Below are 17,473 nucleotides of genomic sequence, written 5' to 3'. Positions count from 1 at the left end.
ATCCCAAAATCTGATCAGGACCATTATAAGAAAAACTGCGAGATGTCCGTTTAGCTTACCAGAATTCTTATGGCAAAATGACTCCACATCAATTTGTTTGACAATTTGACACTGTACACCTCCATCCCTCAGATTGAATTAAATATTCACCAACTTCTCCATCCATGGTGTTTACAGTTGGTCACATGTTTGACAGTGATGGATAGTAGACGGAGTGAGAGGAGGGCTGATTATATGCTGCGTTTCAGACTAAAAAGCTTACAGTTTTGATGTAACCAACAATTCAAACCAAAGCAATATTATTTTCCCAAGACAGTCAGTGCATTTCACAATCGCTAAATCCAAACGCTCCCAGTTTTGATGCTTCCAGCCGTCAACACCAGGCTGTGGCAGAGGAAGTGTGCTATCTTTGTGCGCAGTGTTCTCAGTCCTTGTGTTTCCTGTTATGTCTGCAGCTAAATCTCCTTAAGCTCAGTGACACCACCAACAACGGCCGATAAGATCATCACAAGGACCAGTGTGTCTTACAAAACTAAACTAGCGCTAAAAATAAAGGTTATGTTCAACAGTGTAGTTAAAATCCTGACTAAAAACGCAGAGAACTTTATCAAATCTTATCTGAATACTCGGACATGCAGACTTGAAAGTGACTTGCATGATAATGAACATGGCCCACCAAAATCAGAGCAATATTTGGACTATTTTAAATGCATTGAACTTGGTATGCACTATTTATCTTTGCATACCATTTAAAAACATGTCTAGTGGCTGTCCATTGAACGTAATTGAATTCATCTGTCTGGTAATTATTAGGAATGTGAAGTTGAGCGTGTGCGTTGACCCTAAATGCAGTTGTAGTTCTCATTGTGGTGTAAAGTGAATGGCTCCTCTTTGTATTTCCACAGCAAATTTGGGAAATTTGGCCAACAATATCCAGTGGAAAAGAGTCATATGAGGAAAAGATGTGGTTACACCCAATGATGAAATGGCAGACTACTGACGTATAGTGTATGACATAAGCCTTACTTATGTCACATACTAACATAAACCAGAAGCATAATAGAGGAAATACTTATTCAATTGGATAGTATTTTTTGTAAAGCTCACTGTAGATTATAACGCTATGTGAACAACTAATACAAACAGAATTACACCCAGGATAGAACTGTAAATTGTTCAGAAATTAACAACGCATACTGTAAATCTGCAAAAATGAGTCATGATTTACAAAATGCCTGTAGAGAATGTAGATCTGCTGCACTGTGGAAAGGTATTCATTGCAAAGTCAGACTTCATTGTTTACTGTAGTACTTTTGAAACTGAAACATTTACATTGTGCAGCGTGGACATTGTGCCGTTTCCCTTGTGTTTTAGGACTGATTTATGAATTACATTGTTTTGGAAGCTCTCCTCCTCCTCCTCCTCTTCCTCCTCCTCCTCCTCCTCCTCCTCCTCCTCCAGATTTCCTGTTTTTTCCTGGAACTCCATGCGGCCGAGGTCTCGTCAGTCAGGGGACAGTGTTGTGGGGATAGCAGGGACCTGTGATGTTCTCAGTGGGGTGTTTTGCCCTTGGATCGCTCTGTCCTTGGAAGAGAGCAGATCCTGATCTCAGCAGAGCGAGAGAAGGATTCTGCTACGACTTAGTGCCAGGTCTGGTAGACATGTGTGACTTATGGCGTGCAGGGAGTCAATGCTTTGAGGTGGTGAGAGAATTTCAAAGATGATGCATTGTCTTTGTGCAACGTTGACGTCTGAATGCATAAGCAATTCTGGTTTCAAATGTGTAATGGAACAATGAGCAATTATCTGTGTTGTACTTTGTGTAGTCCTGTAATCATCTGAAAATCAGTGCCAACATTAAATATACACTGCATCACTTTTCTAGTCTCCATAGAGATGTTATTGCTTTGCATGGAAAATTACACATTATCAACCTAATCTATTGAACATTTATTTAACTGCAGTTTTTTTCTCAAACATGCATTTTTACTGTGAATGCCACTGATTTTCTTTTTGGACATCAATAAGTGTAAAGCCAAACACTGGAATATTCTAGATGAAGGTTAGGGTTATCATCTTCATGGAGACACACAGGGAAAGTTACTTAGTGCACCTCTAAAAATTACCTTGATTTAGTCTTAAATCTAATACAACATCAAATAGTCAATGTCCGATATACAGCCAAATTGTTTTATCACGTTAGAACAGTGAAAATTTGTAATAACAATAAAATTGACTAATTGGCTGCTTAAAGCTGAGGTACCTGGTTTTCACACCACAAAAGGAGGTATTTAAATGTGTGTAACTATAGTTCCTAAGTCTCACAAACCATTTATCTGCAATAATTTTAAGTGGGTACACAGTTTTGTGTTTTTTATAATGGTTTCCTACTTCTGGCTTGATGAGAAATAAAATGTGTTATTAATAAATGCACAAAGCATGTGGCGGCCTTGTTTTTGTCACAAATGCTGCTGTTACAATATACTTTTCAGGGGAAAACCCCCAAAAATGTACCCCAAAAAAATATTTTTAATTTATTTTGCCAAAAGAAAAAGTTTACTGTCTTTACTCTTGCACATTGCTTTTCATTTTGAATACTTTCAATTCCCTCTTTCTTTTTGCATTCATGTATTAAATGTGATGTCAACGTGCAAACCCAACAGACAGAGCCAAAGATTGAATCCCACTGACGTAACTCTAACCTAATATTTACTCAAACTCCCAAAAATGCTTCTTCAATTACGCCGCAATTTCCAGACAATTTTGAACATACATTTATTCCCGTAATACCCTTAAAAAGTGCACTTTAAAAACAATAGCTCCTCTGTTTGGAGACTGGCCGCTGTTAAAAGACAATACGCAGACTTCCTGGTTGTTGTCTGTTTGTAATTTAGTCCATCCCGGAGGAGGCCTGGTGCACTGGAGGTCATGTGACGTATCCTGACCAATCCCATCCACCCGTTTGGCAGCGCAGAGTCATTGTAAAACATGAGTTGCTGTCAAGGTCGCACATTCAGCACACATTATTGGTAACCCCCACCGACCGCTACTACTGCACATGCTCAATGGGAAACATGAAGGGAAGTGAAGGGCACAGCACATCTATAATTTACATGGCACCACATTTGGACAGTAAATAAGATCTCCAGGGATGTACTATGAAATATGGATTTTTACTATGACTCGGTTCAAAGGCAGGAGGAGCAGGCTCGACTGTTGTAACATCTTTAAGTGAGTTTGGTCAGGGCTAATGACATTTAGCGTCACATGATAATTCAATTTGTTGGGAGGTTGCTGCAGTTGACATGCTGTGAGGTGGTGGAAGGGCAAAAGAAGAAAATGAGTGGTGGTCACAGCTTGACACAATTGCATTTACAATTATGCACTTTCTCATCTCAGAAATAATAAGTGGATAATGGAATAATTCTACATTCACATTTCACATTTAGGTGTCGACTTGCAATTTGTGCCTTGGACTTGAATCACTATTTTGATGATGACACTTATCTTGATAGAATCGACCACAAGTTCTGCTTGGACTTGGAGCCTTGAAGCGAATTGATGCTTCTCCTGAAAAGAATGTATGTAAGAATGTAAGGTCCATCTATGACATTCATATACATATTAAAAATCCAAGCTGTATTTGGTCATTTTGTATTAAGACTTGAAATAACTTGAAATTCAAAGGACTGGATTTGTACTTGAACTGGATTTGTACTTGGACTGGATTTGTACTTGAACTGGATTTGTACTTGAACTGGATTTGTACTTGAACTGGATTTGTACTTGAACTGGATTTGTACTTGGACTGGATTTGTACTTGAACTGGATTTGTACTTGAACTGGATTTGTACTTGAACTGGATTTGTACTTGAACTGGATTTGTACTTGAACTGGATTTGTACTTGGACTGGATTTGTACTTGGACTGGATTTGTACTTGAACTGGATTTGTACTTGGACTGGATTTGTACTTGAACTGGATTTGTACTTGAACTGGATTTGTACTTGAACTGGATTTGTACTTGAACTGGATTTGTACTTGAACTGGATTTGTACTTGGACTGGATTTGTACTTGAACTGGATTTGTACTTGGACTGGATTTGTACTTGGACTGGATTTGTACTTGGACTGGATTTGTACTTGGACTGGATTTGTACTTGGACTGGATTTGTACTTGGACTGGATTTGTACTTGAACTGGATTTGTACTTGGACTGGATTTGTACTTGAACTGGATTTGTACTTGGACTGGATTTGTACTTGAACTGGACTTGACTTAGACTTGAGGCCAAGACTTTTATCAAACCCTAGTTCTGATGTTTAAAACTACTTAAATTCAACTAGTAAAAGACACAATGGTATCCCTAGTAAATAACAATGAGATATAGCCATTCAATTCAAACTTTCAACTTGGAAGTTTGCAAAATATTTCCATAAAAATCCAGTTTTGATTGGGCTAATATAATTGGTGCTGAATTTAAAACAACTCACAAATTCGGGTATCAACGCAGAACACAAAAAATAATAATGATAATTGCCCTACAGAAAATGTATTTAGAAATATGTTATTACCAGCTCAACAAAGACATTGTTCTTTTGCATACAGTCATATAATCCTACAAATAAAATAATAAACAGCTTAGTTGGTTTGCTTGGACACCATATGTACTGCCATTTCTAATACTTTTTTTTAAATGTTGGCAGCTGTTGGTCATTGTACCGTCCTGATACTTAACATTATATTTTTCTATTCATGCTATACTGCAAAGCTATTTCAAATACATTACGTTTCTTTTTATCACTTAATTTCACCCGCCCTTCTTCAGAGGTCAAAAGGTCAGGAGTTAAGTTCTTATCATGTCAGGGTTATCCACCATGTCACAGTGAACAGACCATTCCCGGGACAAATCGTCTAATTACTAGCATTATGACATCAGCCGCAGTGAATGTGCACACCCACTGTTGGTTGCCATGGAAGTAGAACTGTTTTAAATGATCAAATCCCATCTGGTCATTGACTTTTGCACGAGCTCAGACCGTTACCCCAAAACAAAATAGGTAACTCGTTTCCAAATCACAGAATTGGCCAATAGGTCTGACAATAATTGATTATGTTTGGCACGCTGTATATCCATATATCCAACTTTTAAAGAACGTTTTATAGGAAATATGGGAGCCATCTATGGCAACATAAAAGAGAATAATGGTGCAGAGGTATTCGCTTATGTTCTTTTACATGAAATACCCAAGTAAATTGTCCAAGCTGGTTTAAAAAGTGAACTACTATCGTTAGGTTGCTCTGATATTTTATTTTGGATCCGATACTAGGCCTCAGGGAAACTGCGGATTCCGAGTACCAGTCCGATACCAGTTTGAGAACAAAAAATAACAGTGAGGCCTGTAAAAAGACGCTCATCCTCATCCACATGGCTTATCATGCGTAGTAAACGTAAGCCGTATAGCTTAATCAAGATTAAGGTTCAATCATCTATAATTGTCAGTGATATGCTTGGTTCTCACTCACATGATCTCTCTGGGTGGAGTCTGCATGTTCTCCCCGTGTTACCGTGGGTTCTCTTCGGGTTCTCCGGCTTCCTCCCACCGTCCAAAGACATGCATGTGTTAGGTAAAAATTGTTAACTCTAAATTAGCCCTAGTGAATGAATGTGAGAGTGAACTGTCTGTGACAAGTTGGCCACTGTCCAGGATGTACCCCGCCTAAGGCCCGAAGTCACTGGGATAGGCTCCAGTCACCCGCGACCCCGAAAGGGAACAAGCGGTAGAAAATGGATGGATGCTTGGTTCTTTTTAATCGATTGGTCCTCAGCCAATCCTCTGCCAATAAAAGCATGTGGTTTAAAGCCGAGTTCAGACTTTCTTTGTATTAAATGGCAATGATTCAAATTTGGTATTTTTTTTGTTCAGAAAAAAACAATTTATTTGTTTGTTTTTTAATACGCCAAAGTAAAATTGAACTGAAAATTAATATAGTTCAATATGTGGAAAACAATTGCGATTAAATTTTTGATTAATCACCTATTTGCCCTTCATATAGCGCTGTAGTCGAGGCAGTTTATTTCACCAAAGTCTGGCTTCTGCTCCAAAGGCTAAAGGAAGGCATCAATGAGGTTGCACAAATGTCTTTTTGTGTGTGTCATTAGTGTTTTTAGCATCTGCAGAACCTCCACAATTAGCGTTTAAACTGCTCTTAGTGTTCGCATTGGCATGTTTAATCCGCGCCACATCTGCGGCGCTCAACTAGGCGTCCTCCTTTGGTAAAAAGAATGTGTGGTATCGGATCTGTGAACCGTCTGATAACAGTTTTGGAACAACCCTAACTACACTGGACATTTCTCCGTGTATTTTGCCATCGCTAAGCTGAGCGCTGCTTCCAGAACTCCAGTAGCAGCAGCTGGAAACGATGTCGCCCCGTTCCAGAGAAAACATTCCACCTCGTATAGTTGTGGTTATTTTATGGGCACAGGCTAACCTCTGGAAAGCTTTGATAACAACTAAAACGCTGTGTAAAGGTTGAACTGCGGCCAATATTGGGCAAGTCGGATTGTTATGTAACCAGTGGGAAAAGTTAAAGGAATTTATGCTTTAATTGCCTGTTAATATGCAGCGGGTGATTTTAGCGTTTCATAAAGCAGCAGAGCAACATCAAATGAAAAAAAGTACATTTCAACAAGAAAAGAAGAACAGTGAAATACATAATTTAGATCCTCAGAAAATGTATAGCAAATGTAGCACTGCTTAATGTAGTCAAAAGAGATGAATGCAAACTCATGCTGCAAACCATACACTATTTTTGTGTTCTTTGTTCACGATCCAGCTGCTGTAGCTCAAAGGACCACAGCAGACAGGTGTGTGCAGTGTTTTGTCTATACCCCAAACCATTTGCTGTTGGACCATTCATTTACTTGTCACTGGATTCTTTTTTTATAAAACAGACTCTGCACAAGTGTTGCATTTCGAAAGGTCTTTCCACTTGCTAGCAATTCTCTGTGTGATCCAAAATATGCTTGTTAACATGGTTCATTTGGGATTGACGAAGCAGGGTGGGCTTGTATTTCCCCAACATGAGTCAGTCAAACCACAAGGAAACATACATTGGTCTCTTACAACTACGGCAACACCTGACAATATATTTTACCTTCAAAGATGTCAATTTTAAGTCAGATATGAGCTGAACGTTCATGAAAACCCTACATTTAACAGCTAATAGACTTGAACATCGAGGAACAGAAACATCGAGGCAACTGACTTAAGGCTAGTTCCAGTTGCCTTAAAAATCCGGAGCTCCACCTCCTGCTCTATGTATTCCTTCTGGGGAATTAAATGATTCTAAAATGAACAAATAATGAATGAACACAAAGCGTAGCGCGAGTTACAGAAACACGTCCGTTACCTCCGGTGCATCCTACATAAAAGTCTTAACATGCTGCCAGTGATCAACCATCTGTAACTCGCTCTCTGCTGTCAGATCTTTTTCAGTTTGATTTATCTGAGCAAGACTTGGCTGATTCCCAGAGAGAACGAGTGGAACGAGAAGAGAAGATGAACACATTCTCGACTAACCAGGACTAACCGGGCCTATCGTTGAAGGAGGCCTATTGGCTTGTGCCATCTTGTGTTATTGTTCCATTCATTAGATATGTTGTGATTGTTTGGTGTTTGAAACTCTTACTTTCTTAACACATTCACATAAAATAACAGACTTCTCATTAGCTGTTGTCATTTCCTGTTTCCTGCATTTCCATGTTCCTACAACATTCTGTGCTCACAGTTCAAGGATTTACAAACACGGCTCATCTTTCTCCCATCACCGCTTTCCAAAAAGAGAGAATAGGAGGAAGAAAAGGCATGCCTTTGTTTTTGCTGGAGGAGTGGAAAAAACAGATTGAAGTTTCCCCCGAGGGTGCGGTGGTGTGATGTCGCCAGGTTACCATAGTTACGGCGTAATCATTTAGTGTGGATGGGAGGGGGCTCTGATCGAGAGTTGGTGCCAGCCATTGTTAAACGTCAAACAAACAGAAAGTGTATTTTGGCTACATGCTAAAAACATCAACAAGGATTTGTTTCTGTTGTAAGAATATCCTATACGAAGCTGCATTCTATTTATCCCCTGAGGTCGGAACACAGAGACACGTTTTCTCAATATCTGTGAACCAGAGGAAAAAAATTGCAGTGAATTACAGTTTATGTACCGTAAAAACTTAAATCAAATAATAAAAAAAAAGGACATTGGCTCTGATTATGTTGCTTTGTTAACCTTGGAGAGCATGTCTGATTTTATAACTTGGATAAACACGGGGTTCTGCAATGTTTGAGTTTCCAAGTAGGAATTGCGAGATGTAAGAGTGTGAAAATTACAGTGTGAAATTACAAGTTGGATCTCGGAAAATCCAACTGGAACTCAACTTATTGCTATGATCCCGGTGGCAAAAACCCAAAAGCAGTTCGAATAAAGGCAAAGTAGAGTTTATTTAACAAATGCTCAAAATCCAAAGGCAAAACAAAGGTCCAGAATGTCCAAAAAATGCAAAAACACAAAATATCCCAAATTCCAGAAGTCAAAAACAGGAAAGCACAAACTTAGCTCAGGTAGACAGGCAGGAAAACAAAGCAGGAGCAGGGCAGGAGATACTAGCAGACACAAACCGAAGGGGAGACTGAACTAAAATACACACAGAGAAGCAGGTGATTGGTGGGGAACAAACAAGCGGCAGGAGAAACAAATTGAGGTAATGAGAAGACAGCGGGTGTGGTGGGAGGTGACTGGGAAATCCAGGAAGTAGCAGACAGCAGGTGAGGGGCGGAGACACAGGAACACATGGCACACAAAAACAAACATGGGAGCACATGACAAACACAAACATGGGAGCACATGACAAACACAAGGGGCACATGGGAAATGGAGTCTTAGCAGAGCGGACACTAGCACTTATATCTTTTGAATGGGAAAAAAAGTCCTCAAAATGTTGCACATGACAGGAAGGTGAAAGTGAGGAATAGGAGTAAAACAAGACTAAAAAGCAACTGAACATAGGTCTATAAAGAAAGCGAATGCAGCAAACTGTTTACGAGGTCATTTTCACCGCTTCTTTTCTGAGCCCCATGAGAATGATCAGAAAATAACATGAGAATTGTGCTCTTTCTCTCCCCCGTGCAGTTTGCGGCAGTGAGCTGGCCCAGGGCGGCTTCTTCGTGCGGCAGGGCGAGTACATCTGCACCCTGGACTACCAGCGCATGTACGGGACCCGCTGCTTCAGCTGCCAGGACTTCATCGAGGGCGAGGTGGTGTCCGCGCTGGGCAAGACCTACCACCCGCGCTGCTTTGTGTGCGCCTCATGCAAGTACGTGTCGCAAATGTGCATGATCACCTCGTTTTAGATGTGAGGTGCATAATCAGTGTGTGGAAAGTAGCGATTTTTAGGTTTAATTAGAATTTTGCATCAACTAATACATTTTATATATTTATAACGCTTTTCAAGACACTTCACAGTAGACAAATAACAATACAAAGTACAAGTAACAATTAATGCAAAAAGAAGAGTAAATTTGATGGATTAAATGTATGCTCACTTTTTATTCTACTCCTCTACATATGTGAACTGGACTGAAAAGTAAAGTACTTTTTTGAAGGGTTTAAAACCGGCTGAAATAGCCTCGGTGACACTCTGCCTAAAGATTTTGAGCTTTTGACAAAAGATATGAATAAACATGACTAGATCAATTCCGTTATTGATTCTTTTGCTTCTTTTTACCAAAAATCTGCACAATTCTTTATCAAGATCACTACATTTGACTCTTTGATGGTTCTCACAGGCTGTGTGAAATACTTTACTTACAAGAGACATATCATCAACACATCTGAGTCAATACAAAGGAAACAGAGATTATTTACAGTCAGAACTAAAAAGAGGCCAAGATTGTCTGATCGAAGGTTGAGTACTGTACTTTTCGGGCTCTACAGCGCTCCTGAAAAAAATGTAGAAGAAAATAGAACTTGTCCATATGCTATGTTCCCCTCTGTCCTTGATGACTCTGTGTGAGCTGATTTATCTGTGTCTGTTATCTGTTCCTCTGCTCCTGAGCTCGAGTGTGACATTGTAACATGAGATATTTACACAGAATCATATTCCATGGTCGTGATGGAATTCCACAGGTTGTCTTTTGACCCATGAGTCTGGTCTGGTCAAGAACGTTTCATTTTAATGCATATTAGACCAATTTTTCCCTAAATATGGGTCTGGTGGTAATAAAACAGTGTTTTGAGGCTTAAAATATAGAAAACACATATAGAAGCTTCTACAGTGTGTCAAACACTAAATTGCCCCCCGGTGGCCGTTTGCCATTTGAAATCTATAAATTAGACGTTATAATGACAAATGTTCAAAGCGTGGGAAAAAAGTAGTGGCTTTAAGTCCTAAAATGACGGTAGTTGCCACAGTCTCATCACACTTCAATGAAACAACTATCGAGACTGTTTTAACTAGAGCCAAAGATTTTCTACATCCTTGGCTCTTGATGGAGTGATCTCTCAGCACCTTGATCAAAATGAATAAGCCCAAGTATGTGGACAAGTATGGTACACGAGTATTTTATTCACATTTATGTTCTCCTTGGGTTAAATTCCTGGTTTGAGACCTAGTTTAGACCTGGAAGCGTTCTGTTTTAGACCTGCTGCTACTCAAAAAAGCTAAATAAATGAAACTTGGTGTTAAAAGTTTGAGAACCGCTGCTGTAGGGCATAAACATCAGTGTTTCTTAAAGCATCCCTCTGTTGTGTTCCCATGACTAAATCGTTTCTTATCATGCTGTTTAGCCTTGGTGTAATTTAAAACAGTAGTTTAGTATATATTGAGTACAATATAATACTTGAAAAGACAGAGCATTTCCTTTCTCCTCAGGGGACAGAGGGAGTGAATAAGTGCTCTAATGTACCATCCTCTGGAGCTAATATAATATTCTGTGGGACAGCTGGATGAAGGGTTGATTCATTCTTCAGTTTATGCTCTTAAACACTTCTGTTGTACACGCAGTGACACCCACATTTGTCTTAATGCTTTATTCAAGTGCTTCTTACGATCTAAAACATTTCACTCATTTATTTCATTGACTCCAAACCAATGATGAACCTTAAAAGAATCACACCAGCCATAATATTATTCTATTTAACTTAACAATACCTGACATTGAGTTACTGAGTAACTGTATTTAGTTATAGTTACTCTTTCATTAGGTGGTTTTTATACCATATTCAAAGTAATACTGTTACTTTCTGAAAAACAAGATACATTACAGTACTAAAATTAGAAAACACAGCTCTTGTGGTTTCCTTCACTCATAGTGATAAATAATACGTTACAAAAAACATGATAATTCTTTTGAAATTGAACAGCATTTCTATAAGGACATATTTGTTAGAATTATTTTGTGGTAACATTGCATAACAACTTTCTATCATGCTCGCCTTATTCAAACCATGTTATTATAAAATTTTTGAGAGCTAAAATATGAATTGCCAACACTAAGATAACTTACAAGTCTGACAGCTGCTGCTCATTATGTTGCATGTTGATTCAATAAATGAACGATATAGATTGCTATAAATGCATGCAAATTTGGACTGTCCCCGATTTTTCACGCAGGTTAATAAAGTAAAATCAGTTTTTCCACAGAAAGTTATTATTAAAGCAGCTCTTAGGGTGAAAATGAGACCGCTGTGTGCTGTTTGCAACCAAGAGCATTTTATTCTTAGCGAAGCAGGAAGTGCGCCTTAGAAAGTTGTGAAAAGCAGTGAATAAATAAAGAGTTTAAAATTAACTAGTTCTGTTTTTCGCTTTTTTACAACAATAAAAATCAGGTACAGCCTTTTAAGTCAAATTGTAAAAAAGGGATTTATGTTTTCCTGACATAACATTCAACCATTTCTATCATCACGTAACTTAATAGATCATCTGAGAACACATGGCAAACCACAGTCACCTGTCTTAACCGCACTCTCTCCCACACACACACACACGCACGCACGCACGCACACACTCACACACACACACACACACACACACACACACTCACACACACACACACACACACACTCACACACACTCTCACACACACACACACACTCTCACACACACACACACACACACACTGGTTCATAAAGGAATGTTAAGTGTGTAGTTCTCATCCCACTCGCACAGCAGCTCTGTGTTTGCGTCCCACTATCTGCGCTGCCTGATCTCTGAACCGGACCCGCTGCAGCCCTGTTCCACCGGGACGTCCCAGCTCCGCAGTGTGATCACGACGCCTGCCCGCAAAAACCACTGCCTACGATAACACAACTCGACTTTTGTGAGAATCGGACTGGGAAAGTGTTGAGCGAGAGGGCAAACGTTCAGGACTTCGTGCCGAACGTGGTGCTGTATGAAGGATCAATAATGCAGGACTTTTGCTGTCCGCGCTCCTGGACGAGGTCATAAATCCTCTGCAAAAACTTAACAATAGAAGTATTCACACTGTTTTTAGCTTACACGCTAAAGTGTGTCAGCCACCGTTTCTCTGAAGATATATCAAGGGAATTTATCATTACGAGAACAAACGATACATTAAACGCCTTATTTTTCTTTTTCTTTCAATTTGTGGTTTATAAACAGATTTGACTTCATTGGAATTTAAACCCAATGGGCAAATGTCGGTCGTTGACTTGCTTTTGAACGGTGGGAGGAATCGTAGAGAGAACAGCAGTGTCACAAGGACGACGTGCAGACTCTATTTAGCGAGATTACAAGCAGTTTGCAGGGGATTAGACACACAATCTGTTTTGGCTCGTCAGTAGATATGAATCAATCCATTTTACAATGAATATGGATTCCTGACGATGCACTTAAACAGTGGGTTCTCAAACGGTGGTACTTGAGCTCCTCTCAGGGTCCTCTGCAATTCAGTTTGTCGACTTTATGGTCCATTTAATCCATATTCTTGTCCTTTTTTGACCTAGTTATTGTTTAGAATTTGTAAAGCAATGGTGTAGTCCTACTATAGACCAGGTTCAATCCAAGTGCAGACCTAGTATAGTCCTGCTCCAGGTTCAGCCCAAGTGAACTCTTAGTATAATCCCGTTTTTGACCTGTTTAGATCAGGCTGGACTCAAAAGCCTAAATATTTTCTTGGTGGTCCTTGGTGTTAAGAGTTTGAGAACCACAGAACTAGAATTTTATGTAATAACGGAAACCTTTTTATTTAATGCTGCAAATATATATATATAATAATAATAATAATAAAGTTAATCACATAATTTAAGTAGACAATGTAAATGAAAGTGAGCCCTTTGCATTTAGAATTTTAGTCAATCCGTCTTTTGTCTTGCCCAGTCTTGTCTTTAAAATGAAAATGAATTTAAAAAAAAATACTTTTGGGAATATATATGTATTTTTAAAAAAAATCCGTCTTCATCTGTATGAATTGTGTTTTTCTTGAATTACAAACTAAATATAAAAATGTAATGTGATCCCAATGTTTCTTTACACACAAATGTAATCCATGACAGAATATCACAGAAAAACAGTCCGTGGCAGTTTTGGGATTTGCAGCTTGACTCCAAAATGCCACTAATAAACCCTGTACTTAAGAATATGAACCCCAGAGGAAGTATCTACTGTAGCATTTGTTTGGATTAAAACATCCTCCTGTATCAAACTGCACACTCTTGGCAGTCTTATTCCAGCCGCTGGGTTGTGCCTGTCTGTATCAGTGAGCGGAGGGCGGTGACTCAGGGTGACAGCAGCACGTGCCCCCCCCCCCCGTCTGATCGGAGCCAAAGACCTGTGGACCCTGACAGCTGAGGGAGGGCGGGGCCGCACGCATACACAAGCAAAAGATAGTCGCCGCACCGCAAGGCTTTGAAGTTCATAAAATGTGACTTTCTTACCTTGAACTTGCACATTTCATGGGCTGGTTTGGAGGTGTTGTTTTTGTCGCTGTGCATCATTCTATTTTGGGTAAACTGTGTTGACAGGTGAGAAAATGTTTACAATGTGAAGAGCGTCACGTTTTAAAACCATGTATCGCAAATCTAATAGCAATAACAAACTAAATATGTAAAAAACAAGATTCAAGTCACAATGGAACTTTGTATGAAGTGTATGCATTGCTAAACTAAATCAAGAATCAAATGTATTTAGATGAAGTTTCTATTTGATGATTTTGACATATTTTCTGAATGATCTTGTTTGTTTAAGAATAACTCAATGATTCCCACTCTGGGGGTCGTAAGATTATTTTTAGGGGGTCCCCAAACGATAAGGGGAACAGTTTAAAGTTTTTGCAACAGTTTCAAGGCTTGACGACCTCAATAATAACTGTAGATTCCTATTTGTTGATTGACCAAATTCATTCCGCTAGGTTTGTGTCCTCAAAGCAAAATAGAATATTAGAAATAAGGTAATGCACTGCAGGACGCCTTCTATATTTAGGATTATTCAAGGACATTCATCAATCTCTCTCACATTCACGTGTCACCATCAAAAAATAAAAAAGAGAACAAAAGGACATTCACCAATCTCTCACCCTAAAAAAATAATAAATACATGAATTTAAAACATAAAAAAATTCATTTTAAACACAGAGAGAGAGAGAAAATATGAACATAAAATTAAATAAAACTAAATATCCAATACATGAAAAAAAGGAAAGACAAACATTCAGTTTAAATACTTGAGGTCTTGTACATAATGCTAAAAATGGCCGTGAATGCTGATGTTATTTTGATGTTTTTTGTCATTTTGCCTCCGCAGACAGCCGTTCCCTGCTGGTGACAGAGTGACATTCAACGGGAAGGAGTGTATTTGCCAGAAGTGCACCGAGCCTCTCCCCGCCAACAGCCCCGCCCCCATCCAAGCCGTGCACAGTGAGTACCAGGGCTGTAAAACCACTGAAGACGTGCCCTGTCCATGGATTTCAGCACCTCTATGATCAGACCGTGTATTTGACCCAAACTGCACTCACAAGAGAACAAGCATCAGCAAAAAGTGTATCTATGCAAAAAGACAGATTAAAGTTATGATTCATTTCCAAATCTCCATGCAGCTCATCTTATGTCATGTCATCAGATGTGCATTACTTAGACTGGACTGCATCAGACTGGGATACACACAATCGCAATGCCTTAGGGTTCATGTCTTCGGGTCCTTGTTCTACTTTCATTTATTCTATAACAACTCATTTTTTCTGACATTGTCCCAAATCCGTACAATCTAAATGATACACTTCTACACGTCGTCTAATGCAAATTTTGGTCGCCTAAAACACCTTTGACCGATTAATCGACTAAACAACTAACGTTCAACAACCCTAGTGACCTACCACCTTCGTCGCCCACTCACCTGAAAGTTACACACATCTCTCTGCCAAGTGGTTTCACACATTCCCTGGATGTTGTGTTGAACGGTTGTTGTGTCTGTGTGCTCTGGTTAGACTGCTGCGGCTGTGGGAAGGAGTTTAAGAACGAACAGTCTCTTGTGGCGCTGGACAAACACTGGCATCTGGGCTGTTTCAAGTGTAAAGTCTGCAACAAAGTGCTCAACGCAGAGTATATCAGCAAGTAAGTACACTTAACTGTGTATACTCATGGTGTCTGGACTGGACTCGCTTTTGGAGCCTCATATGGATGTCAAGCTTATTCAATCAGTCGATAATCAGGCTTATTCAGGTCACAATATAATCAAACTAAAACATAATAATCGTGACAATTTCAGAAGCACACTATAGTCTGGCTCTATTTGTCAATTTATTTTGTCATTCAGAAAGTAAAATTTCATATACAGAAGCAATATAAATTGAAAGAAGGTTCCTCTTATTGCATTTGATGAAACATTTACATAGTCTGCAAATATAAAGATAGAAAAATGTATCAATGAACAATAATAATACAGTTTAGTGCTCAGTGGATTCGGATTGTTGAAGTTATGACAGTAAATTGATTTCTTTGGTTATATTGAGCATTTTTACAGATTTTTGTTGGAAATATTTTTCAATGAAAAAAGTTGGTCACAAAGTTGATGAATAGTAATATGTATAAGAAAATTAAAAATGTTACTGTTATTTGGTCTCTGTCATTGTGAATAAACATTAAATGATGGTGTTATTTCTCACAATATTTCTAAACATAATCATAAATATTAAAGTTTGATATTGTGACATCCTTAGAGCCTATATATACTGTATTTAAAAACTCTATAAGATCATTTTCACATTCTTGTCACTACCTAACAGCTAGGCCTTAGGTTTTAGATCAAATACTGCATTCAAACTAAGTCTTCTATATTTCCAACTTGTCGTGACATGTTGTTTTTGTCCTGTCTTCCCCAGGGATGGGATTCCCTACTGTGAGATGGACTATCACGCCATGTTCGGCATCCAGTGTGAGAACTGCAAGAAGTACATCACCGGAAAAGTCCTGGAAGTAAGACACTTCAAGAAGTTATTATTATCATTATTATTCACAAAATATACACAAAGATATGTGAAGATACAGATAGATAAGTAAGTAGGGGGTGGTCAGAGGAGCTGCAGATTGGTTGCCAAGCTTCTGTCACTCTGCATCAGGGCAGCTATGGCTACAAAAAGCAACAACTCAAATCAAAAGTATAGAAAAGCGCTACATAAGAATAATACATTTCTGTCTATTGTTTTCCTTGTTTGTAACCACACATTTGATTTTGTTACTTGATGTTGAGCTTCTCCTTGTATAGAAGGATGTGCTGCTGAACGCATTTCCCTCGTGGAATGATAAATGTTTAAACAGGTCATACCCCCACCACTTACACACAGGCCATAAATCATACCACACAACCAAATACATACATACATTCTCTATGCTCTTATAGAACACTATGACATCAGAATGTTCAAATTTCAAGAATGGAAGCAACTGGAGGCAAAATGAAGTAAAACATAAAAATAACATCAGATCTAAACGTTAATAATTGCTAATGATGGAGCAATATTATTTTCTGTCTTAAATATAGTTCATGAGCTTCTCAAAATGTTTGCATACACTGATATGTTAAATACTTCAGGTGAACATTTGACTGGAGGACACCTTTGTGTTTATAAAAGGAGGTGTTTGGTGACCAATGCTGACAACAATGCTCATTTTGAGGCACAACAAATATTAAAATTAAACAAATTGAAATTAAAAACTGAAGTAATCTATAGATAATGTAATCAGATAGTCTTTACTCTAAATGTTAATTGGTTGTTTCTTTATATCTTACATTTTAATTGAAGTTAGCATTAGCTGTGAGAGACAGTTACTAGTCAACACTCTGCTGTGCACAGAGGAAATATCTTTAAACTAGACTCTGATATCACACTTTCATTTGCCAATCATCACAATTTTCCATATTTTGCATTATTCTGAGGTTAATCCCCGTTTTTTCATCGAAATCACATTATTTTAA

General features: G+C 38.6%; 1 protein-coding gene across 2 annotated transcripts in view; it reads left to right on the top strand.

Annotated features, from left to right (window-relative positions):
* The window catches only part of ablim2 (actin binding LIM protein family, member 2), a 73,087-nt gene that overhangs the window by 17,812 nt on the left and 37,802 nt on the right, over positions 1 to 17,473 (top strand). For both annotated transcript variants that reach the window (XM_072458557.1, XM_072458558.1), the window contains exons 3-6: positions 9,178 to 9,361; positions 14,807 to 14,919; positions 15,486 to 15,612; positions 16,380 to 16,473. In XM_072458557.1, coding sequence (XP_072314658.1) covers positions 9,178 to 9,361; positions 14,807 to 14,919; positions 15,486 to 15,612; positions 16,380 to 16,473 — 518 coding nt within the window. The remainder of the gene's footprint in view (positions 1 to 9,177; positions 9,362 to 14,806; positions 14,920 to 15,485; positions 15,613 to 16,379; positions 16,474 to 17,473) is intronic.

This window comes from Eucyclogobius newberryi, unplaced genomic scaffold (assembly GCF_026437365.1).
Source record: "Eucyclogobius newberryi isolate DKJ021-1_F unplaced genomic scaffold, fEucNew1.0.hap1 SCAF_22, whole genome shotgun sequence".
Classification (NCBI taxonomy): domain Eukaryota; kingdom Metazoa; phylum Chordata; class Actinopteri; order Gobiiformes; family Gobiidae; genus Eucyclogobius; species Eucyclogobius newberryi.
This window is presented reverse-complemented; position numbering and strand designations above follow the sequence as displayed.